Consider the following 24,836-nt stretch of genomic DNA (forward strand, 5'->3'; position numbering starts at 1 on the left):
CATATGAAGCGCACGCATCAGGATGTTGGTTAGCAACCGATGATGATAGTACTCACTCATGAGCTGACACTAATTGCACATAAAGTCACATGTTCGGCTTTTAGGGTAAAATGTCCGGCCAAATGAAACACAAAGTCCGGCTTTTGTGATTTTGAACCTGGCAACCCTATGCGCGCCAAAGACAAAGGAAGCCGACTTATAGTATAAAACAAAGTCGCTTTCGCTGTCTGTCCCTATGTATGCTTAGATCTTTAAAACTACGCAACGGATTTTGATGCGGTTTTTTGTAATAGATAGAGTGATTCTTAAGGAAGGTTTATATGTATAATACATGTAAGTAACACGGGCGAAGCCGGGGCGGGCAGGTAGTATTATATGTAATATTATTGTTAGAGTATTTTATCTGTAGTTATTACTGTATTTGTGTACATCTATGTTGCATTGTATGTTTATTATGAGTTATTTTAGTATTGTACGCGCCTTAGCCGCCTCTCACATTTGCAGTCTCACTTACTAGGTGTGCTGGAAGAAATTTCTTTTTAGAAATAATCTTTTTGTACGTGAACAATAAACTATAAATAAATAAATAAGAATGACGTCATTTTCGAAACACCCCCCCCCCCCCCTATCTATCATTTACCGTCATCCGCAGACCAACCCCCCCCCCCCTAATTTAGAATGACGTAATATATGGACGGCCCCAAAGTCAGAAAATTGATATCATCATTTTAATTTTCATACAAATCTGATTTTATAAATTTTATTTTGTATGAACATTAAAAAAATTAAAATGATGATATCAAATTTCTGACTTCACCATACCATTTATATGCATAATTATGTAAACATGGGCTAGTGTCGGCTCATATAGCCATTTAACTAACACCCTGTATTTCTCTGAATGGGATTAAAATATAATATAAATTTTAATCCCATTCAGAGAAAATAGCAAAACTAAAAAGACGGTGAAGTTTTTTTTAAATAGATCAAGAAATGTATGGGAAATTAATTATTTAAATTACCAACATATTATCGCGTGGAATTGAAACAGGCGGTGCCGTTCTTTTTGTATAAATGGCCAGGTCAGGGATATTTAAAAAAAAGGTTACAAAATTTTACTAAGAAAGAACCTTGAGTGACCCTAGCTGAAAAATTAAAAACTGTTACATTTAAAAAAATATGGATCTGTCAACAGCACTGGATCAGGGGTGATTTACTGTTTGTACTCCGAATGACTGTCGTGAATACACCGATCAAAATGGCGTGAATAGTTATGCGCAACTTTAGGGCCCTGTATATAATTTATTTGTAGAGATATTTTCATGATTCTTTCACAATTATTATTAGTTTTACTTATATTTATTTCAAATTTATTTAAAAGAAAAAAATTGGAAACTTCTCCGTTATTCAATCTTGCTTGATGAAATATTTTTTAATTTTCTTTACATGGTCATAACATTTTGACCATAAAACATCGATAAAGCAGCTATTAAGTAAGAATAATATAAAAAAAACATAACCCTCCTTCTGACGCAGTTGGGTAATAAACTAAATGTATCAAAACATTTCAGTCCAACTTACTGTCAACTCGACGACGCGCTTTAAATTAAAGATTGACTTTGAATTATGCCTTATTTTACAATTCACATTGAAAACAATATGACTTGCTTGAGCTTTTTCGATTTTTTCACAAAAATAACAAATAGTCAAGAAGAGATTATAAAATTTTTGCAGCGGCTGACAGATTTCATAATTTTCTTTGACAGGTGACATTAAACCATAGACAATTGCCATATGAAAAACACACTTTTCCAATATTTTTGTTTGCCATGAGATTCTGGTAGACCTATAGTAGAAATTACTATTTAACATATGGCAACTTTGTTTTTCCTCCAAAATGGCCGGTGTTGTTTTTGTTATGTTAAATGCATTCTTGTTTTCTTAGCCATCATTTAAGTTTTCTGTGGCCCTATTAAAGTATTGAAGAGTCGTCGAGTCAAATTCAAGTTCATTCCTTCGTACCTGCTGCTGTTCTGGTTCATCGGAGTTTTGTTCGTTCCTTCGTGAATCGCGAAGAACTTTCTGTTATGTTCACAAGTGATCTGAGTTTTCTCAATGTGCAAATGCTTTTTTAGTGTTGTTGAAAACTTTGCGAAAAGACGCTTTTGGTGTATAATATTATGTGTGTTCATAAATAAAGTAAAATTATTAAATTCAAAAGTTTTTGTTTACTTATTTGCATTTCCATGTGCAATGTAGAATTTTTCCAAATCCATTGTTTTGAAAATAATACAATACGTACACCATAAAGATAAATATTTTCAAAATAATGGATTTGAAAAAATTCTACATTGTACATCATAAAAACAATAATTCTTTGAAGGTTATGAGGGCCTATGTGTGCGTGAACAGTGTGTATGTGTGCGTGGACTTTATGTATGTATGTGTGCGTGTACTATGTATGTATGTGAGCGTTACGTACGTAGGTTAAGTACAGGGAATTTAACACCAGGCTGTCAATTAGTAGGTTCAAAAATTTGACAGAGAGGGTTCTCTATTTCCTATGTATTACTTTTCTCTATGGTCAAGTCAAGTGAAATGAAATTTTGACAAATTAATTTTTCAATTTCGCTGAAAATCATTGTTTCATGTATTTGTGCACAATCTTCTCTGCAAGTTTCATATTGATGGTTAGACAAGATATTCGGTCAATATGGCTTTGAAAAAAGTCAAGGGAAACTTCGAAAGAATGTTCGACAAAAATCTCACTGATCTTGTGCGAGGCATACGAAATAATAAAGATAATGAGGTAGGTATTAAGTTGCGAATACATTACAAATTATCTAAACATTAACACGTCTTTAGAGCTCGTTAAATTTTTATTTATTTTCCCAAATTTTACAGGCAAAATACATAGCACAATGTATGGAAGAAATCAAAGTAGAACTGCGGCAGGATAACATAGCAGTGAAAGCTAACGCAGTCGCAAAACTTACCTATGTAAGTAGGCGAATTATCAAATAAAACTACCTAGTTGCTTTAAGATTTCCAAATTGATAGTTTTGTTGATTATTAGAGTAACCTACAGCTCTATACTCTGACATCTTATTGTAATGCAATCCTGGCAGATAACATTTAGATAAATTTGATTTACATCTCTTAATGTATTAGGACCATTCTTGATCTGATTAAATTCAAATAGAATTGAAAATAAAGTTCAGACAGTCACTAATTTATTCATCTGTGTAAGCTGTGATACCAAGTATCAAAAGCTAACAGGCACTTGTAGTGCACTACAACTCTCAAAACATTAGTAATGAGTGGTTTAGATAAACTACTTACAAAATTTATATCACAGCACCCTTATACAATTAATACACTTTTATATTTTCAGCTTCAAATGTTGGGATATGATATATCTTGGGCCATATTCAATGTAATAGAAGTGATGAGCTCAAATAAGTTCACTTATAAAAGAATTGGTTACTTGGCTGCCAGTCAGTCCTTTCATGCTGATTCTGAGTTACTTATGTTGACCACAAACATGATCCGCAAAGATCTGAATGCTCAGAACCAATATGAAGCTGGACTTGCTCTTAGTGGGCTTAGTTGTTTCATATCCACTGACTTGGCAAAAGATCTTGCAAATGACATAATGACTCTCGTAAGTAACTTTAATATTTTATTATTTGTACTGTATTATTTAAATTAAAATGCTGGCATCTTCTCTTAAGCTTTAACCACACAGGAATGTGTATAGAACCAATTGAGCAACTTCCTTTTCCTGTAAATTGAGTATGACACATCAATTGCTATTCTATTGTATCTGTTTTGGTGACAGAGTAAATAAATGCTTGTGGTTTTAGATGAGCTCAACCAAACCTTATTTAAGAATGAAGGCTGTGCTCATGATGTACAAGGTATTTCTAAGGTACCCTGAGGCTCTAAGACCAGCCTTTCCTAAATTGAAAGAAAAATTGGAAGACTCTGATCCTGGTATGTTATTTTAAATCTATTTATGAATGGCATGGTTTTATTTGATAGTATACTCTTATTTTTCAACTTTAAAAACAATTTAATGTTATTTATATCTTTTTACAGGTGTTCAGTCAGCTGCTGTAAATGTTGTATGTGAACTAGCTAGAAAGAACCCCAAAAATTACCTCTCTTTAGCCCCAGTGTTTTTTAAACTTATGACCACATCTACAAACAACTGGATGCTTATCAAGATCATTAAACTGGTATGTCCAAATCCTTAATGTATATTTATATTTAAACTCATATAATACATTAGAGATAAGAATGTTCCACTTGTATTAGTCATGTTTCTATTGGCTGAGTTGTATGACTCTAGAATAAATAAACTCCAATTTAAAACTGATTGACATAGGCAGGTATTGCTATACTTGAAAGTGCACATGAGAAAATACCTACCTTATTCAAGTGTCATATCGTTTAATTTTCTTTTGTGGATATTATTACAACTGATTATTTGTATCAGGTAATTTAATATAGCCAATATTCAAAACATTGATAATAATTATTGCACACTGCTAATCAGTTGTTCCTATTAATTCACAGTTTGGTTTAATGACCCAATATGAACCAGATATTGGAAGGAAAATAACTCAAAGCCTCATAGATCTAATTTGCAGGTACCAAGTGTAAAAGTATGAAATGAGTTTAGCTGCTAGCATTATTCACTACACCCAACTTCACCATAATTATACTATATTATACAATTTAGAGACAAACTATACTCACATCAAATTGGAAAAAGTTAAAATTTGCATTTAATATTTTTTAATATGAATTCATAGTACATAATCTAGTTTTAGTATAACAGTTGGTTCATAGTAAATGCAAATTTTAAAACTATTCTGCTAATTTCCACAAGACAAGTTACACAATTCTGGATTGGCACATCTCACATTTTGTATTTATTTTTGCTGCTGATAATACATTCATGATACATGATAAACAAAACATCAATAGTGATTCAGAGAATAAAGTTCAAAATCAAATGATTGTTAACAGCTCTTGAGTACACCTGGATACAGCAAATTGGAGTCTATCATGAATTCAGGGAACCATTCATCATTGCTCAGAGAAGCTAGATTTAAGTAGTATCATTGTGTTTGTTGCAGTTTGGTGCCTTAACCCCATTAGAGCCTCGACTTGGCAAGAAACTGATAGAACCATTAACTAATTTAATACATAGGTGAGTCAGTTGTTGTCAATTGACACTATTGCATTAAATGTTACTTTAGGCATCTATGGGGTGAAGGGAAAGTAGACTACTACCATGCTAGAGTTATAAAGCTGATTTTTAATCATCGAAATGGAAATTGACTGCTTACACAGCTTCTTCTGTTTATATTTTCGTTTGTAACAGCTTGGTTTTCGTATGTAGCATTTAGATTTTATACTTAGCCTTTGCTCGTGCGTCCTCATGTCTCGATTCGTCACCGCAAATACATCGTGCAAATGCATCCAGCAGAATATAAAAAGGATGCTATTATAATGTTAATTTAAATTGTCCTTCTTGGATGGTTAATGATAGATAGGTAATATTATAAAGCTTTCTCTTCCTTAGAGTAAAATCTTATCGGATATAGTTTCGACTACACAATCACATTATTTTGCTTACAACGCTGAAGCATGTATAACTACATCTTTATCACATGCAAAGCTATCAAATAGTGATATTATAGCTGCTTAATACCGCGAGTACCGTGACTGGAATTCATCGGGTTCACTATTTGCCAAAGCACGAAGAGAGTTTATAAAAAACTTCTTTATAGATCTTAAAAGGTATGGTCAATTTTGGGTCCAGATATAACCTCTCTTTGTCTATATGCATAAAGTTGCTTACTCAATGGCTGAAGGGGATGGCCAGTGGGTTATATGGGGTTTTCCCCACCTGAAGACCGGGATCTACTCACTAAAACCCGACGGTGTCCTCCGGAGCCAAATGAAACGGAGTCGCGAATTATTGTCCCAATCCATGTACTATCTTTTTCAAGGTTTATCTCTGGAATACATTTATAATACTACAGACTACAGGTATACCCTGGCATCCACTAATCTAGCTAGAAATTGCAGTATAACTTTGTTTATCCATTTAGAAATGGCCAAACATAACAAAAACAATAGTTATCTACGTGCCATTTCTCAATGCGATCACCTTGATGAAATGCAGTCTATTTCAATCCGTGTGTGAAGGTGTTAAGTAGCAGTGTTGTTTGGCAGCACATCGGCGATGTCGCTCCTATACGAGTGCATCAACACGGTGATCGCTGTGCTCATCAGCATCAGCAGCGGTATGCCGGGACACGCGGCCTCGGTGCAGCTATGCGTGCAGAAGCTCAGGATACTCATCGAGGATAGCGACCAGAACTGTAAGTAGTATTTGACATAAAGTTCTTCTTCTTCCTCGTCGCTATACTCTTGCCAGAGTGGTCGTGGTCGTCACACCAGGTCCGGTGGCAAGTCTCACAATCCCTCGCCATTCCTCCCGCACTGCAGCCTTTCTTGTGCACTCGTGGAGTGGACATAGAGTACTGAGGGCTTAGTGTGAGTTTACATCAAACGTAGTCATTAGCAAGCGTTATATGAAGATTTTAGTTCTTGAATGTTTCAATGTTACAATCCGTCATACATTTAATGCCACTTTTTTACGCAGTCGACATCGAAAGTGTTTGATGTAAACTCACTCTACGCCTCCTGTTTACCATACATCAAAACTAACTCATGTTATCTATGGTAAAACGAAATACACTTTTGGGAGTATGCTCTCATCGAATCACATCGTCATAAATTCAGAACAGATTTGAAATTAACTGATAAGATTTGAAACGAATGCTGTTTGCCTACCCTATAAAAATCAGTAGACACTACCTACTGAAAAACGAATTAAAATACATATTGTTGGTTCAGCTGAACTGCTGCCCCCTCTAGAAGAAATCTCTAGCCCTGCCAATGGCCATCCTACATTCTTTATACATACATACTGTGCAGAAGTTGTACGAAGATTATGTACACATAACTTTAGTGTTTGGCAGCTTTTGATAATTGAGATTTTTTAATAGTGGTCATATGAAAATGTTATTGTTTCAGTGAAATACTTGGGACTCCTAGCGATGTCTCGAATACTCAAGTCCCATCCGAAGTCAGTGCAGGCACATAAGGATCTTGTGCTGGCCTGCCTTGACGACAAAGACGAGTCCATCAGGCTTCGGGCCTTAGGATTGTTGTATGGCATGGTAAGTTTCGCAGCGATGTCCATTTGGTAATTACGTTAGATGTCAAATAAGAAACTTTAATTATCTGAGCTACAAAAAAACCAACCGAATTGAGAACCTCCTCCTTTTGTTGAAGTCGGTTAAAAATAAGTGTTTCCAGTATTCAAGGCATAATCTGGGCCGTCTAACCTAGTGAGGGTGCTGGAATTTAGGGATCAAGGGAGCCCTTTTTCTATAAAAGAACTAAAAGTTTGAGCAAAAAGTGGGCGCAATCGTGCAGAGTGCCCAGTGCGAAAGAGAGTGATCACCTCTAAAACGACGAGTTCTAAGTATTTTCCACCGAACCACTTCATCACCCTATTTTTCTTTCTCGGCACAGGTTTCAAAGAAGAACCTAATGGAGATAGTAAAGAAGCTGATGGTTCACATGGAGCGCGCGGAGGGCACGCTGTACCGCGACGAGCTGCTCACGCGCATGATCGAGATCTGCTCGCAGAACAACTACCAGCACGTCGTCGACTTCGAGTGGTACGTCACTGTGCTCGCCGAGCTCACCGAGATGGAGACAAGTGCTAAACATGGTAAGTTTTATTTATTTTAGTGATTTTAGAGTACTTAGAAGGCAGTTTTAGAAAGGTATCAAAGAAGAACCTTTGGCTGCGACGTCACTGTGCTCGCTAAGCTCGCTTAAATGGAGACAACCGCTAAACACGGTGAGTTATATTTATTTTAGTGTTTTTAAGAGTACCTAAAAGGCAATTTAGGAAAGGTATCAAAGAAGAACTCAATGGAGATAGTAAAGAAGCTGATGGTTCACATGGAGCGCGCGGAGGGCACGCTGTACCGCGACGAGCTGCTCACGCGCATGATCGAGATCTGCTCGCAGAACAACTACCAACACGTCGTCGACTTCGAGTGGTACGTCACTGTGCTCGCCGAGCTCACGGAGATGGAGACGAGCGCTAAACACGGTGAGTTTTATTTATGAGTACTTAAAAGGCAGTTAAGGATAGGTATCGAAAAAGAACCTGATGGAGATCGATTGAATGTGTTCGCGAACGCAAAAACACAAGTGCGCGCACGATATGCGCATGCGCATCTGGAATGCGCTTTGTCTACTGTTGGATTTTCTCTTAAATCTTTAAAGCCGTGATTTGTTTGTTTTGGCGTGCGACTGCGTTATGCCCCGCAAAAAAATATGTATCAATGGGCCACACTTTCAGCTACCCATTTCCGGTTATGTCATCTCGTTCTATCGCAAAGAATCCCCATTTAATGAGGGTGAGAGAAAAAACGGAAATGGATAGTTGGAACTGTGGCCCACTATGTCTACTTCTTGTGATATTTTTCCATAACGTGCGCGCTGATATCTGCTGCGACAGTTTCGCATTTGGCACGCGCAGCGTATGATTAGAGGAATGCATCGCATTCTTGACGTGATTTTTTTATGCAGAACAAGGCATTTCACTGCAATGAAGGTTTTCGCGTATGAAAGAACCGCTAGATGGCGGGACGTGGATGTGGGGTCTGACTGCTGCGTGATTGGTGGATTTTGACATATCTGTCAATGTCATGTCAAAAATAACCAATCATGCAGCACTTACCATCAGGTGAGATACAGGCCAAGAGCTTCCTCGTTGTGGATAAAAAAAAAATTGGACCTCGCGTCTACGTATTGCCATCTGGCGGATTTTTCATACGCGAAAACCCTCATTGCACCTGATGTTAAGTGAGCGGTTTTTTTCTTTCCAGGCGCCATAATAGCCGCGCAGCTGACTGAGGTGGGCGCGCGCGTGGCGGACGTGCGAGCATTCGCGGCGCGCGAGTGTGCCGCATTGTGCGCGCGCGCCGCCGCCGCGCCGCCCGGGCCCGCCTCGCGCGAGGTGCTGTACGCCGCCGCCTACGTGCTCGCCGAGTACTGCGAGTGAGTGACGTCACCACCACACCACTTAGGGCCCTCGCCCACGGCGACTTTTTGTAGTGATGCTGTCGAGCGTTCGTAAACTAGCACTAACGCGCGTTGGTCGCATTTGCAACGCACTACAGAAGTGATGCCGCAGTGATACAGCAGCGCGACGGTATCGACGCAAACACGCGACCGTGTCGGACGATATCGGGGAAAGAATGGAGGGAGGGTTACTGAATTGCGTTTGCATCTCGACAGAAGTGCGACAGTATTGCGTTTGCATCGCTACAGAAGCGCGTTTATGTGGGCGAGGGCACACAGCTAGCGACCGCATTGCGACTGTATCGATGCGAAAGTACTACAGAATCGCTACTGCATCCCTACAAAAAGTCACCGTGGGCGAGGGGCCTTAGGCTGCCTATCCAAGTGTCCACAGCAGCAGAGAAAGAAGTGAAGAATTGCATAAAATCATCGCTTCGATTCAGTGCACAGGCTAGTTTAAAAATTCATGCAAAACCAAGAAGCGAAGCGGGGTAAACAAATGATTCGTCACGTGCTCGCCTAGTTCCGCGTATGGAAAAACAGGCTGCAACTCTGCTCCACATTACTCTACGGTTATGGAATAAAACAGTCCGAATCTCCGCACTCCGCATAACTCTTTTGTTCTATTCCAGTGGACAAGCTATCGGAACGGAGTGAGGGAATAACGTATCCCTTTCGTTCTTCGTTTTAGCACAGCTATGTATGTTATGTTATTCTAAAGCTCGCATCTTTTACAGAGAGGAAGACGTGATGCGCGAGGCGATATCTCCCTTGGTGGTATGCGCGGGCGTGGGCGGAGGACAGATGCGAGCGAGGGCTGTCTGTGCGCACGCCGCGCTCAAGTTAGCATCGCGTCTCTTGCTGCGTTACGAGCAGCGAGGCGATAGGGACGCGGCGCTCTCGGTTAGTATACATGCCACCGGCTACCTAAATAAACTCCGACAAACGTTACTTCGACACTACACTACACTAGTGCAGTGCCGAAGTAAAGTCATGTCGATATTCAGTAGTGTCGAAATAACGTTTGTCGGAGTTTATTTAGGTAGCCCACGCCACGCTCAAAACCTATTTGACTGTAAGGTTTTTAGCTTTTTGGGCCTCTTCTCACTAGCGTACATTCCAACCTACCCGGTTTGATGAACTTATGCGCAGCGTAGATAGCGCGACAACTGCTGGGGCACATGAGAAGCATGCGCCGCATTAAAGCGCTTTCATATTAGGGCGTTAGTAGCGCGGCAGTGTCGTTTTTATAATGTGAAGGCATGCATCAGCTGTCACATAGTATGAAATTTTCGGCAGCACGTCAGTCACGCGTTTGTCGCGCTGCTAAATCGCCTAAATGTGAAAGCGCTCTTACTGCAGTGTACATTTCTGTTTCTATTCGACTTCTCCCGCCACTTATGCACCGTAATTGGGTGACGCCGTCCTAGCGCAGCGGTCAATTATTAACATTCTGTGATCAAACGCCAGTCTGGAATGGAAGCCGCGCACCGGAAAACGCAGCGTGGGACGTCCACCTACAAGGTGGACCGACGACATCGTAAGGGTGGCAGGGAGGCGCTGGACGCAGGCCGCTACCAATCGATCAACATGGAAAGCATTGGGGGAGGCCTATGTTCAGCAGTGGACGTCCTATGGCTGAAATGATGATGATGATGATGATGATCAAACGCCTATTACGCTGGACAAACCCTAGTGAGAACGTAAAAAAAAATATTTAAATGAGACGTCATTGATTCCCAGGTACTGCGCGAGAGCGTAGCGGGCATGCGGCCGCTGCTATGCAGCGAGGACATGGAGGTGCAGGAGCGAGCGCACAACGCGCACGCGCTACTCGCGCTCGTTCTTCGTCGCCTTAATCCCGAAGATAGCGTGCTGGAAGCCGCCACCTCCCAAGCCACAGACGATGGGCCGCTCGTCGACCATGATACAAGGTAACTGACGCGTCACTACTTCACTAGTGTTCCTTTGTCAATGCCGCCTCAATCCTGAAGACAGCGTGCTGGAAGCCACCGCTGTCCAAGCCGACGACGGACCGCTCGTCAACCACGACGATATACAACTAAAGCTAGTGTTATTTTTTTAACGCGTTCGTACTGCGCCGCCTCAATCCCGAAGATAGCGTGCTGGAAGCCGCCGCGGTCCACGCCGATGACGGACCGCTTGTCGATCACGACGATATACAACTAAAGCTAGTGTTCTTTTTTTAACGCGTTCGTACTGCGCCGCCTCAATCTTGAAGACAGCGTGCTGGAAGCCACCGCGGTCCAAGCCGATGACGGACCGCTCGATGCGAGGTGATGTGCCACGGGGCATCACTAGTGTTCTTTATTTGAATTCATTTTGGTTTTACAGCGAGACGGTCGTGTACTGGACTATAGCTAGCTGTGGTGTGGTTATGAGCACTAGAAATCGCATCCTGAGTTTGGACGTATCTTTTTAAACGGGTTCTATTATGCTCAAATCATCTGATTTCATCGAACACAGCGAAGAAAAGCTATTTGCTAGTTTCTCTAACCAAATTGTTCTATTTTTTCCAGCAACGGCCTAGACGTCGAAACAAATGGCGAAGATTTGAACGACGAGGAGACATCGAAGGGCTTCAGCGGCGGCCTAATACAAGAACTCGCTGACCTGTTCGATGGAGAGCTCAAGCCGGTTGCGCCTAAAGCGCAGAAAAAAGTGCCCATGCCCGCCGAGTAAGTGCAATATTTGAACCAATCTTTTAATATTATTCCAATTGAATTATGTAAATGCAGAACCATGTTTTCTATCCCCAACGAGGAAGCTCTTGCCCTGCATCTCACTAGATGGAAAATGATGAACAGGTTGAAGGTGAAAGTGAATCTCATCCGGAATACTCAATCACAGAAAAACTTTAGTCAAAATCTAGAGAAATATCGATAAATAATACTTTTTAATCTTGTCTAAGACCGCTTTCACATTAGGGCGTGAGAAACGCGACAGCTCAGTACGGCAGCGGCGTTTTTATAATGTGAAGGCAGGCATCCGCTGTCATATAGTATAAAATTATCGGCAGCGCGTCTGTTGCGCGTTTGTCGCGCTGCTAAAGTCGCCTAAATGTGAAAGCGCTCCAAGTACGTTACGCGTCCAGCGCAATGCACCCTTCAAATATAGCGTTTATTATTACTAACATAATGTTTATTTTACATTTACAGCTTAGATCTAGACCAATGGCTGTCCCGCGAGCGCTGGTCCTCCGACAGCTCGAGCTCAGAGGACGAGGGCGCGGCGGCCGTGTTCGCGCCGCCCGCGCCCGACCCGCGGCCCACTGCGCAGTTCACGCAGGAGGAGCTCGAGATGGTGAGTGGGTCTATTCTTTAGGAACCGAAAAGCGGTTATATTTCTCCAGATAAACTCCGGTCGCCGAGCAGATAGAATTTCGTCCAATGACTCCAAGCTACCCATCCTTATCGCTCGCGCGTTTATATTGCTGTCGCGCTCGCACACTCACTGTGGGCGCCCGTCGCACAGTCGCGACAGCAATATAATTTCGCGCGAGCGATAACGATGGGTAGCTTGAGGTCATTGATTTGGAAGAAATTCTGTGTGCTCGGCGACCGGACTTTAGCTTTATTTGTATTTTTCCGGGTAAACCACAAGAAACGGAAAGTCCTCGCTCCGTCTTCTGTTCTGTCTTCTCCCAAAATCACATCTTTCTTACTCACTCACTCAATCATTCCTCCTACACTAATCTCTACTGCATAAATAAATTACTGAACTATTCCCACCACTGCATCTTACGTGTAGCCAGGATCTATACAGCTTGACCGCCGATAAAAACCCAACTTGTCCACTGCATGAGGATAACTCGCTAATTTACTAAGAGCAAATTGAAGATTAGCTCATTCTCCCCACCATATGTGCCTGATGTTCGCATTAGCCCACGTTAATACTTGCACGGGAGCGCAAGCAATAAGCCTAGGCGCAGACTGCAATCTTTTTGTCGGCCGATAGTTTAGTCGGGCAGTTAATCAGTATGGGCATTGGGCATGTATGAAAGTGCGCACATTACACCGATTTGGAATCGGCCGATTCTTCATACAAATTAAAATCGGACCCAACTATCGGCCAACTAAAAATCCATGGTCTGCGCCTAGGCTAAATCAGTGGGTGGGCATGCGCCTGCGCGAATTTTAGCGTAGACACTTATCACCTCTCACGACGTTTATTGGGTACTGTTTTTGAAACATCCCCTTATTTATTATAAAACCATCGTTTCATAGTTACGCGAGGCGCGGCGCCAGGAACAAGCCAACAACCCGCACTACCTGAAGGACGACTCGCCGCGCTCCTACCAGCAGGAGGACATCCCCGTCGCGGAGATAGCGCTCGAGGTGCCGCTGCAGATACACAGTAAGTGTGATCCTTATTGCAACGGAGTAAGGTCTCATTTGCTACGCGGGAGCAAGCAACAACCCGCACTACCTGAAGGACGACTCGCCGCGCTCCTACCAGCAGGAGGACATCCCCGTCGCGGAGATAGCGCTCGAGGTGCCGCTGCAGATACACAGTAAGTGTGATCCTTATTGCAACGGAGTAAGGTCTCATTTGGCTACGCAGGAGCAAGCAACAACCCGCACTACCTGAAGGACGACTCGCCGCGCTCCTACCAGCAGGAGGACATCCCCGTCGCGGAGATAGCGCTCGAGGTGCCGCTGCAGATACACAGTAAGTGTGATCCTTATTGCAACGGAGTAAGGTCTCATTTGCTACGCAGGAGCAAGCAACAACCCGCACTACCTGAAGGACGACTCGCCGCGCTCCTACCAGCAGGAGGACATCCCCGTCGCGGAGATAGCGCTCGAGGTGCCGCTGCAGATACACAGTAAGTGTGATCCTTATTGCAACGGAGTAAGGTCTCATTTGGCTACGCAGGAGCAAGCAACAACCCGCACTACCTGAAGGACGACTCGCCGCGCTCCTACCAGCAGGAGGACATCCCCGTCGCGGAGATAGCGCTCGAGGTGCCGCTGCAGATACACAGTAAGTGTGATCCTTATTGCAACGGAGTAAGGTCTCATTTGGCTACGCAGGAGCAAGCAACAACCCGCACTACCTGAAGGACGACTCGCCGCGCTCCTACCAGCAGGAGGACATCCCCGTCGCGGAGATAGCGCTCGAGGTGCCGCTGCAGATACACAGTAAGTGTGATCCTTATTGCAACGGAGTAAGGTCTCATTTGGCTACGCAGGAGCAAGCAACAACCCGCACTACCTGAAGGACGACTCGCCGCGCTCCTACCAGCAGGAGGACATCCCCGTCGCGGAGATAGCGCTCGAGGTGCCGCTGCAGATACACAGTAAGTGTGATCCTTATTGCAACGGAGTAAGGTCTCATTTGGCTACGCAGGAGCAAGCAACAACCCGCACTACCTGAAGGACGACTCGCCGCGCTCCTACCAGCAGGAGGACATCCCCGTCGCGGAGATAGCGCTCGAGGTGCCGCTGCAGATACACAGTAAGTGTGATCCTTATTGCAACGGAGTAAGGTCTCATTTGCTACGCAGGAGCAAGCAACAACCCGCACTACCTGAAGGACGACTCGCCGCGCTCCTACCAGCAGGAGGACATCCCCGTCGCGGAGATAGCGCTCGAGGTGCCGCTGCAGATACACAGTAAGTGTGATCCTTATTGCAACGGAGTAAGGTCTCATTTGGCTACGCAGGAGCAAGCAACAACCCGCACTACCTGAAGGACGACTCGCCGCGCTCCTACCAGCAGGAGGACATCCCCGTCGCGGAGATAGCGCTCGAGGTGCCGCTGCAGATACACAGTAAGTGTGATCCTTATTGCAACGGAGTAAGGTCTCATTTGGCTACGCAGGAGCAAGCAACAACCCGCACTACCTGAAGGACGACTCGCCGCGCTCCTACCAGCAGGAGGACATCCCCGTCGCGGAGATAGCGCTCGAGGTGCCGCTGCAGATACACAGTAAGTGTGATCCTTATTGCAACGGAGTAAGGTCTCATTTGCTACGCAGGAGCAAGCAACAACCCGCACTACCTGAAGGACGACTCGCCGCGCTCCTACCAGCAGGAGGACATCCCCGTCGCGGAGATAGCGCTCGAGGTGCCGCTGCAGATACACAGTAAGTGTGATCCTTATTGCAACGGAGTAAGGTCTCATTTGGCTACGCAGGAGCAAGCAACAACCCGCACTACCTGAAGGACGACTCGCCGCGCTCCTACCAGCAGGAGGACATCCCCGTCGCGGAGATAGCGCTCGAGGTGCCGCTGCAGATACACAGTAAGTGTGATCCTTATTGCAACGGAGTAAGGTCTCATTTGCTACGCAGGAGCAAGCAACAACCCGCACTACCTGAAGGACGACTCGCCGCGCTCCTACCAGCAGGAGGACATCCCCGTCGCGGAGATAGCGCTCGAGGTGCCGCTGCAGATACACAGTAAGTGTGATCCTTATTGCAACGGAGTAAGGTCTCATTTGCTACGCAGGAGCAAGCAACAACCCGCACTACCTGAAGGACGACTCGCCGCGCTCCTACCAGCAGGAGGACATCCCCGTCGCGGAGATAGCGCTCGAGGTGCCGCTGCAGATACACAGTAAGTGTGATCCTTATTGCAACGGAGTAAGGTCTCATTTGGCTACGCAGGAGCAAGCAACAACCCGCACTACCTGAAGGACGACTCGCCGCGCTCCTACCAGCAGGAGGACATCCCCGTCGCGGAGATAGCGCTCGAGGTGCCGCTGCAGATACACAGTAAGTGTGATCCTTATTGCAACGGAGTAAGGTCTCATTTGGCTACGCAGGAGCAAGCAACAACCCGCACTACCCGAAGGACGACTCGCCGCGCTCCTACCAGCAGGAGGACATCCCCGTCGCGGAGATAGCGCTCGAGGTGCCGCTGCAGATACACAGTAAGTGTGATCCTTATTGCAACGGAGTAAGGTCTCATTTGGCTACGCAGGAGCAAGCAACAACCCGCACTACCTGAAGGACGACTCGCCGCGCTCCTACCAGCAGGAGGACATCCCCGTCGCGGAGATAGCGCTCGAGGTGCCGCTGCAGATACACAGTAAGTGTGATCCTTATTGCAACGGAGTAAGGTCTCATTTGGCTACGCAGGAGCAAGCAACAACCCGCACTACCTGAAGGACGACTCGCCGCGCTCCTACCAGCAGGAGGACATCCCCGTCGCGGAGATAGCGCTCGAGGTGCCGCTGCAGATACACAGTAAGTGTGATCCTTATTGCAACGGAGTAAGGTCTCATTTGGCTACGCAGGAGCAAGCAACAACCCGCACTACCTGAAGGACGACTCGCCGCGCTCCTACCAGCAGGAGGACATCCCCGTCGCGGAGATAGCGCTCGAGGTGCCGCTGCAGATACACAGTAAGTGTGATCCTTATTGCAACGGAGTAAGGTCTCATTTGGCTACGCGGGCGAAGGATGACTCGCCGTAACACAGTAAGATGCCTCGCTTGTGATCCTTATTGCAACGGAATAAGGTCTCATTTAGCAAACGTGCTTCATATAGTTACTGACCGACGAGTATTAAAATGACGCAAGCAATACTTTTTCCTAGAAGCGTGTAATGAATGATCTATGTATTCTCATTTCAGCCAAGAGATCTGATAAGTACTTAATCTCAAGAGAAAGTTCAAAGAAGACGAAGAAAGAGAAGCGGCCGTCGAAGAAACGGAAGAGTAAAAAGGCTGTTCACACTTCTGAGTCGGATAGCGATGGTAAGTTAATTTGATTTGCAAAATGGGTCCATGAAATCTAATTGGACGTTTCCTAGCTACTATTGTCTCTCGAGTCTCGAAACAAATGAATGTATCGGATGCTGACGGCGGTTACATCGAGATTAGCACTCTCATATCTGATTTAGGCGTGGCCAATATGAATGAAGTTGCAGGTGCTATTTTGCCACTGTATATTTTGATGGACAGTCGTCCATCCAAGCTTTTATCATTTGGGTGAAGACCTTTTTAAGTGACTCCTTTTGTGCCCCTTTGAAAACAAAATTCCTAGGGGCCCATAGGGGTCACTTAAAAATTAGGGATTGATGGTGAAAACGGGCATTATTTTAATTGCGTTATTCTGCAGAGAACGAGCCGATTGCTTCGCGGCCGGCTGTGGAGGAAGGCGGCGAGCTGCCCGAGGGCGCGGCCGTGTCCGACGACGACGCGCCGCCGCCGCCTGACGACCCGCACCGAGCGCTCGATTTGGATCTTGACCAGTGAGTACACCGCCTGTCTTTCTTCCACATTGTGTCTTTGGCGTAATATTACGAGCTGCCCGAGAGAGCAGCCGTGTCTGACGACGACGCGCCGCCGCCGCCCGACGATCCGCACCGAGCGCTAGATTTGGATCTTGACCAGTGAGTACACCGCCTGTCTTTCTTCTACCTGTTGTGTCTTTCGCGTAAATATTACGAGCTACCCGAGAGAGCGGCCGTGTCCGACGACCCGCACCGCGCGCTTGATCTGAATCTTGACCAGTAAGTACACCGCCTGTCTTTCTTCCACCTATTGTGTCTTCGCGTAAATATTACGAGCTGACCGAGGGCGCGGCCGACGATCCGCACCGAGCGCTCTATCTGGATCTTGACCAGTGAGTACACCGCCTGTCTTTCTTCCACCTATTGTGTCTTCGCGTAAATATTACGAGCTGCCCGAGAGAGCGGCCGACGATCCGCACCGCGCGCTAGATTTGGATCTTGACCAGTGAGTACACCGCCTGTCTTTCTTCCACCTATTGTGTCTTTGGCGTAATATTACGAGCTGCCCGAGAGAGCAACCGTGTCCGACGACGACGCGCCGCCGCCGCCCGACGACCCAAACAGAGCGCTAGATTTGGATCTTGACCAGTGAGTACACCACCTGTGCTTTTTCCGCCTGTCATATCTTTGTCGGAAATGTTCCCCAGGACCGCACTCCGTTACCGATTATTCCCTATCATTCAATTGACACATTCCGGTAACGCTACCGAGAAGGATGCCGCAATATTCCTCAATGGTCACACTGATGTAATATTTCAACGATGATGGCGCCCCCTGTCAATGAGTTTGGTGGGACAGTTCAGAGCAGGTCATCTATACAACAAATTACACTTCAAGTTCAAATATCGAATAACAAGTCTTGCAAGTAGTGTCAGAGTTTCTTGCGCTGCTTCTTCTCAGCACTGGCCCATTTATTGTCCTGAAGCAGTGGTAGGGTTAATACTGGGACGTGTAAAAGTGCTTTTTTAAACCCTACTTACAGAAATAAATGAGTTTTATGAGTTTATGCTACCTCGCTCTTGCAAACGACACAGAACGCACTTATTAGTTCTACTACGCAAGACGTCAGCCCCGAGCGTATAAATCTTTGCTTCTGTTGTTGTCTCAATGAGGGCTATCGTTTTAGCGCTCACCAGTTAGCGCCACTGTAGAATAAGGTCCTGTCACTTGCTAGTAGCGAAGACAGTGGCGCCAACTTGTGAGCGCTAAAGTGGTAGGAGGACTATCGTATTTGCACTCATCAAGATGGCGCCACTGTAGAGTAAGGTCCTGTCAATCGCCAGGGGTGCCAACTGTTAAGTACAAAAACGATAGGCCTCATTGTCACGATGAGATGATGATGTTCGTTTGTTTCTTTCATGTCAATGTTTTTCAGTTGTATTACACTTTATTTCAGACCCCTGCGTGACGATGAGTTACTTACGTCGAGAATCAAACAATATCCTTCGCCGGAGAGTGGGTTCCTAAACAAAAAGTCCAAAGAATCCAAGAAAAACAAGGCTAACAAAAGTTCTGGAGAAAAATCCGTCAAGAAAAAGAAAGATAAGAAATCTAAAAGTGATGATTTAGATTTAATGATATCTGATTCGAAGCAAAATAATATAGACGAAGAAAATATGCTCATAGAGAATGTAAGCAAACCTAAAGTAAAACATGCGTCCAAAGGAAACTCGTCTGAAGAAGTTAGCGTCGGGAACCACGTTAAGACTGAGAAACACAAGAAGTCTAAGAAGGAGGTTAAGGATAAGGACTCTAAAAAGAAGAAATCTTCAAAAAAAGGTTAGCATGATTTTGTAAATTTCTATTTAATCTGTCTATATTTCTGGCCTAATGACTATGATTCTCACCTCTTACATATTGATAGAAATATTTAATGATAACTCCCTATTGTTTTCAGATAAACATGAAACTAAAGTGGGATACGAGGAAGCTTTAGGAATATCGACACCAAGCAAGGAAGTTATATAGTGTACATACATAATAAATAAATATAATTTAACTTGATTCTTGTCACACTACTCATGCTGTCAGTGCAATTGTTAATTTTGAACAATTTAGTATAATATTTTTTGTTATAATTTGTTCCATATTTAGATATAGGCGTCGTATTCAGTTATATTTCTGGAAATGAAGATGTCCATTTAAAATTATATAATATTTCCACTAAGTCTATAATAACAAAGACAAAAACAAATATATAATCATGTACAGTTTTATTAAAAATGATTTATGCAATTACAATGTATTTCAATTTAAATACAAAACGGTAAAAACATCCAAAAATTCATCACTTATCTCGATTCTTAAATGTTTACTATCTCATTTGTTTTAAACTTAGACTTCTCCTACCTTTCACAGTAAATAAACAAGGACCAGAATCGCCTTCTCACCATTTATTAAGTTGGGTGGTAGACAATTTTAGTTACCTTTTCTTCTTCATTAACTTTGAAGACAGGAAAGAGGTCCATTACCATTTAGTTATAGAGATAGTAAGGTCTTGGAATCGGAAACACTGTTATTTCGTCACAACTGTTACCATCAACGCTAGGTTCTGTTTACAAACATTTTGTCTTGCTAAATAATTTTCTTCATTGGTCGTAAACCATCTTCGGAAGTAAATTGTGGGCCTATAACAAAAATAATTTAGGACTTACACTACAAGGTCAACAATGCTACTTTGTAGTAGCCGCTGGCTGGCCGAGCGAGCCAAAGTTATTTGGCACGACGCCACATCGCATTGCATGAGTACCAAATTCAATTGAATGTATAGTACAGTGAACTTGAACTATCCAGACATCACAGAGTGCGAGAATTTTCTACGCCGTTTATTTTCTTGTTTGGGACTCACCCTTTTCCATAATTCGAATGTATTTGCATTTACCTTTTCACTTATTCTTTCTTATGCTGAAAGTTTGCAATATTCATTTACATGCTCCGCCTTTCTTGCCTCCTTCATCTGCGCTTTTTTTGTAACCAAATGCAACCTATAAATAAGAAAATTTTATAAAACTGCTACTGTTACTGTTTACTTTATTTCAGAGCTTTTTTAGTGGAGAGGTTTGTAAAAGGACATTTTCATCTTTGTTCTAAATAAAATAATTTAGGGAACCAATTCTATCGGTTTGAGACTAAGGAACAAAATGAGTAAAATTACACACTAATAACAAAAAGGTTTTTCTGCTGGAGGGAATGGACAACACGCATAAGTTGTAATATTAAGTTAAATTATGACTTAATTTAAAGTTTAGATCACACACATTACACTAGTTTTTATTTCACCTCAATCCATCCAGTATTACCGAAGATAGAGCCTCGAGAAGTTTACGGACTTTTTAAAATTTTCAAAAATTTCCAATATTCGCGCGTGACGTCACAACATGATTTTGCAGCCCCCGCACGTTAACCCATTTACCACTTTTTGTCTTTATCCAACTAAAATAAAATTTTACCTAACTGACAACTGTTGTTAGTTGTCATCGTTCAATCACATTTCAAACTAGGCGCTATAAAAGTAGGTAACCATTATTATGCCACCTATTGCCAATTTTGTGCACTATGAAGCCATTTTTACATTTATGCACTTAAATATAAATTTTCTGGAAAAATAACCAAGTTTGTGTCTCTGTGCTCAATAACGAGTAAATAGTCCAGTTAATTGTTATTTTTACTTGGAAAGTTTTCCGGAATTTTTGAAAATTGGTATTTTTTTAAATAGATTTCGCCATGTTCTTTCCGAATTTTGTGACCTCGTTTATAGCCGCGCGCGCGCCCGCCTTATTGAAAAAAATCCGCCTTAAAAAAGGTTTTTGACAACTACTTTTTTCATTTTATAATTTTTGGGACATAGACAAGCTAAGAAGCTTTGATAAATGTGATTTTCATGTAATGTAAGTTAAATAGATTTAGAGTTGTGAAACAGTTAAATTAATGTACCTTGCGAGTTCTTTTTTCTTTGATCATGGCAGGACTAGAGATGGGTTTCCACTCGGGTAAAAACCCACATGCGGGTAAAAACTCAATAAAAACCCGTTTCATTCCACCCGTGGTTGTTTACACCGGGTGAAAACAAATAATTTTATAATTATTTCAATTGGTATCTTTTCTTTATTTTTATTGAATTTTTCTCATTTAAGTTTATTGATTAATAAGTAATAAGTCAAATTTAACACTAATATGCATTTATATCGTGGCCAAATCGTGAAATTGATCACGTTATGATGATGTGACCAATTATTTTATAAAATGGTGTTATTTCAAGAATCGTTGAACCGATTTAGAAGAAATTTAGTAGGAACACAATAATTTGTGATCATGGCAAGGACCTGGAGGGGGGGGGGGGGATACCAAAGATTTTTTTTTATGTGATAGGAAACCGGGTTTTTACCCAAATCACCCAGTTTTAACCCAATCGGGTGAAATGGGTTTTTACCCACTACCCATCTCTAGGCAGGACACGCTGCCGGGTGTCCTAAATATGCTGAAGTATAAAAAAAATCGCGTTGCTGAAGTATACTTTTTTTTTTGTCTTGTTTGTTTCTACATTACATAATTGTATCCTACTATTATTATAAATGCGAAAGTTTGGATGTCTGGAAGTTTAAAATAAAGTAAAGTAATGTTTATTTCTTACCAACATAACAGATAATATTATGATAACAAACAATCAGGAAAAACAAAAAGTAAGAATGTTGGTGGGTTGATACCTGAACTAGGAAGATTCCTGTGTCTCAGGTTTGTTACTCTTTCACGCAAAAAGTACTCAACGGATTTTGTTGAAACTGTACAATATTATTGTTTGTAACCCAGAATAACATATAGGCTATAATTTATGCCGATCTGTGACACTAAATTTCACGCGGGTGAAGCCGCAGGCAAAAGCTAGTCGTGAAATAAATAGGAAAGTTTAAGGTTCTGAAACGTGGTCGCTTACTATGGGCCTCATAAGAAGGCTAAGGGTAATGGAGCGGGCTATGCTCGGGGTTTCCCTGCGTGATCGAATCAGAAATGAGGAGATCCGCAGGAGAACCAAAGTGACCGACATAGCACGCAGAATTGCTAAAATCAAGTGGCAGTGAGCGGGACACATAGCTCGTAGAGACGATGGCCACTGGGGCAGAAAATTTTTTGAGTGGCGACCACGGGCTGGAAGACGTAGCGTGGGCAGGCCTCCTACTAGGTGGACCGACGATCTGGTAAAGGTCGCGGGAAGAACCTGAATGCGGGCAGCGCAGGACTGTTCATTATGAAAAACCTATGGAAAACCCAAAGGCCTCTCGCCTTTGTCCAGCAGTGAACGTCATTTGGAACGACGAAATAGGAAAGAATGTAACTATCAAAAATCTTCTCTAAGGCAGCATTTTTCCAATTTCGCAACGAGCGTGGCAATCACACTTAACTAACAGACTAACAGAGAGCATAGCGAAATCTATTTTAATCACCAATTTTCAAAACTCCCGGAACACTTTCCAGGTAACCACGTTAATTTGTACCAAACGACTGGACTATAATTTAATTGATATAAAAATTTGGGTACATCTTCTCAAAAACAAAAGAACTGGTGCTAAAAGGGTTAAGTGACGTTTTGACATTTGTAGAGGGCCTTGTAAAAGGGGAGGCTATGGTGCTGAATGTGGATTAACTCGAGTGTCATAGTAACTTATTAGACTGCTAAGCTTGATGATAAAAAGAAAAATATTTTATTCAATGTGCATAGTCTGGTCATAAGTTCTGTCATATGATAATAACTTTTGAATTTTGAATGAAGGTTTCAAAAACATTTTTTACTGAATTAGAATTAAAAAGAAAAAATGTGCGATAGTTCGAATTTTATTTTATGTGTGGTGGACGCATAAAGAAGTCCGAACTGTAGTTGTCACGTTGCATTGCTACGCGCCAAAGCAGATTTTCGTTGTGCTGAAAAAATTTAGTTTATCTTTTCATTAAATGATAGGTATAGGTGTACCAGAATCTCATGGCAAACAAAAATATTGGAAAAGTGTGTCTTTCATATGGCAAATGTCTATGGCTTTATTGTCACCTGTCAACGTAAATCAAGTGAACTGTCAGTCGCTGCAGAAATTTTGTAATCTCTTCATGCTCTTCATGTTATTTTTGTGAAAAAGTCGAAAAAGCTCAAGCAAGTCATATTGTTTTCAATGTGTATTGTAAAATAAGGCATAATTCAAAGTCAATCTTTGATTTTAAAGCGCGTCGTTGAGTTGACAGTAAGTTGGAGTGAAATTGGATACATTTAGTTTATTACCTAACTGCGTCAGAAGGAGGGTTTTTTTTTAATATTATTCATATAATAGCTGCTTTATCGGGGGTTTCAGGTCTACCTCACAAATTGGTGCAGAGGAATGGTGAAAATGTTATGACCATGTAAATAAAATTAAAAAAGATTTCATCAAGTAAGATGTAAGATAGAATAATTGAAATGGTGGAAGAGCAATTTATAATAAATAACTCTTTATCTTGATCATCTATTGAAGAAAAGTGGAATCCTTGGAATCATTTTCTAGTTCTGAATGAAGTGATTAGTTATAAGTATGATAAATAATAAAATTAGTTACATAAAGTAATATACGATTTACTTATTTTTCAAGACATTTTCCTATTATATTGCTGACGGGATTGCTACCATGTACCTTAGTTTTGAGTTTCCAATATTTCGGCACTGTTGCAAGCGCCATGGTCACGGAGTAACTGAAGAAATTAAAACCAGACATCGTTCAGATGTGCGTTCAAAAGACCTGAGATTTAAAAAAATCCCACGTTTTGTTTAAACAGTAAGCGAAAAAAAAGTGACTTGAAAATGGAATACAAAATGATAAGGTAGGTATGGTAAATGATAAGTCTTTATCAATGAAGAAGCAGAAGTTCAATTTCATGTGATCTCCATCTAGGCTAGTTTCCATCGTCACTCAAAGTTTGGCTGCGGTCTCAAATTTGGGCTTAATTGAGGTATTTTTTGGGTGAGAGGCATAAGAATTAATGCCGTTTTATATCAAAAATTCATACTTAGAGGTAATTTACCAGGTACAAAGTATTTCCTTGTATGTTAGTCTGCCACTCTTTAGTAAGTCCCGAAATCCCCGCTTCGGCTCCCCTACTAACCATTCTAACCATTGTACACAGATAATATCTTACATGCAGCTTTTCATGTTACTACGTCACATTTTCTAAATCCGCGCGGAAAATCGCTCCTAGCGGAAGAGCGCACTTTGAGCTTGAATATTTCAGTCATTTTTAAAGATATCAAAAAAGTAAAAATACAGTATTCATTCTAATTTTTTGTAGTTTTTTTTGGCATCTTCAACAAAAATTGTGCGCCATGTCCATTGCAGGCTGTATGCAGAAAGATTGATCGGAAATCGAAC

The 24,836-nt window shown here is 42.3% G+C and overlaps 1 protein-coding gene and 1 long non-coding RNA gene across 2 annotated transcripts; one reads left to right on the top strand and one right to left on the bottom strand.

Moving 5' to 3' along the window:
• The first annotated feature begins 2,588 nt into the window (after positions 1 to 2,588).
• LOC135082382 (AP-3 complex subunit delta) lies at positions 2,589 to 19,698 on the top strand. Its single transcript, XM_063977181.1, has 19 exons — positions 2,589 to 2,809; positions 2,905 to 3,000; positions 3,395 to 3,664; positions 3,867 to 3,996; positions 4,102 to 4,241; positions 5,148 to 5,221; positions 6,253 to 6,401; positions 7,120 to 7,265; positions 7,624 to 7,825; positions 8,997 to 9,168; positions 9,930 to 10,095; positions 10,936 to 11,126; positions 11,733 to 11,891; positions 12,372 to 12,516; positions 13,440 to 13,569; positions 16,796 to 16,918; positions 17,283 to 17,415; positions 18,854 to 19,236; positions 19,355 to 19,698. The coding sequence occupies exons 1-19, from the start codon at positions 2,714 to 2,716 to the stop codon at positions 19,423 to 19,425; spliced, it is 2,976 nt and encodes a 991-aa protein (XP_063833251.1). The 5' UTR covers positions 2,589 to 2,713; the 3' UTR covers positions 19,426 to 19,698.
• LOC135082391 (uncharacterized) lies at positions 19,654 to 20,625 on the bottom strand. Its single transcript, XR_010259406.1, has 2 exons — positions 20,339 to 20,625; positions 19,654 to 20,084 (listed from the first exon to the last, which is right to left on the bottom strand). It is a non-coding gene; the product is annotated as an uncharacterized LOC135082391 (long non-coding RNA).
• Between the last annotated feature and the right edge of the window lie 4,211 nt (positions 20,626 to 24,836).

The sequence above is a fragment of the Ostrinia nubilalis genome, chromosome 2 (genome assembly GCF_963855985.1).
Source record: "Ostrinia nubilalis chromosome 2, ilOstNubi1.1, whole genome shotgun sequence".
Taxonomy (NCBI): Eukaryota; Metazoa; Arthropoda; class Insecta; order Lepidoptera; family Crambidae; genus Ostrinia; species Ostrinia nubilalis.

Bases quoted from the DNA above. Each gene is read 5' to 3' on its own strand.
- LOC135082382 (XM_063977181.1), top strand. From the start codon at position 2,714: ATGGCTTTGAAAAAAGTCAAGGGAAACTTCGAAAGAATGTTCGACAAA. The intron at 6,402-7,119 runs GTAAGTAGTATT...TTATTGTTTCAG, and splicing joins CGAGGATAGCGACCAGAACT to TGAAATACTTGGGACTCCTA. The intron at 16,919-17,282 runs GTAAGTTAATTT...GTTATTCTGCAG, and splicing joins TTCTGAGTCGGATAGCGATG to AGAACGAGCCGATTGCTTCG.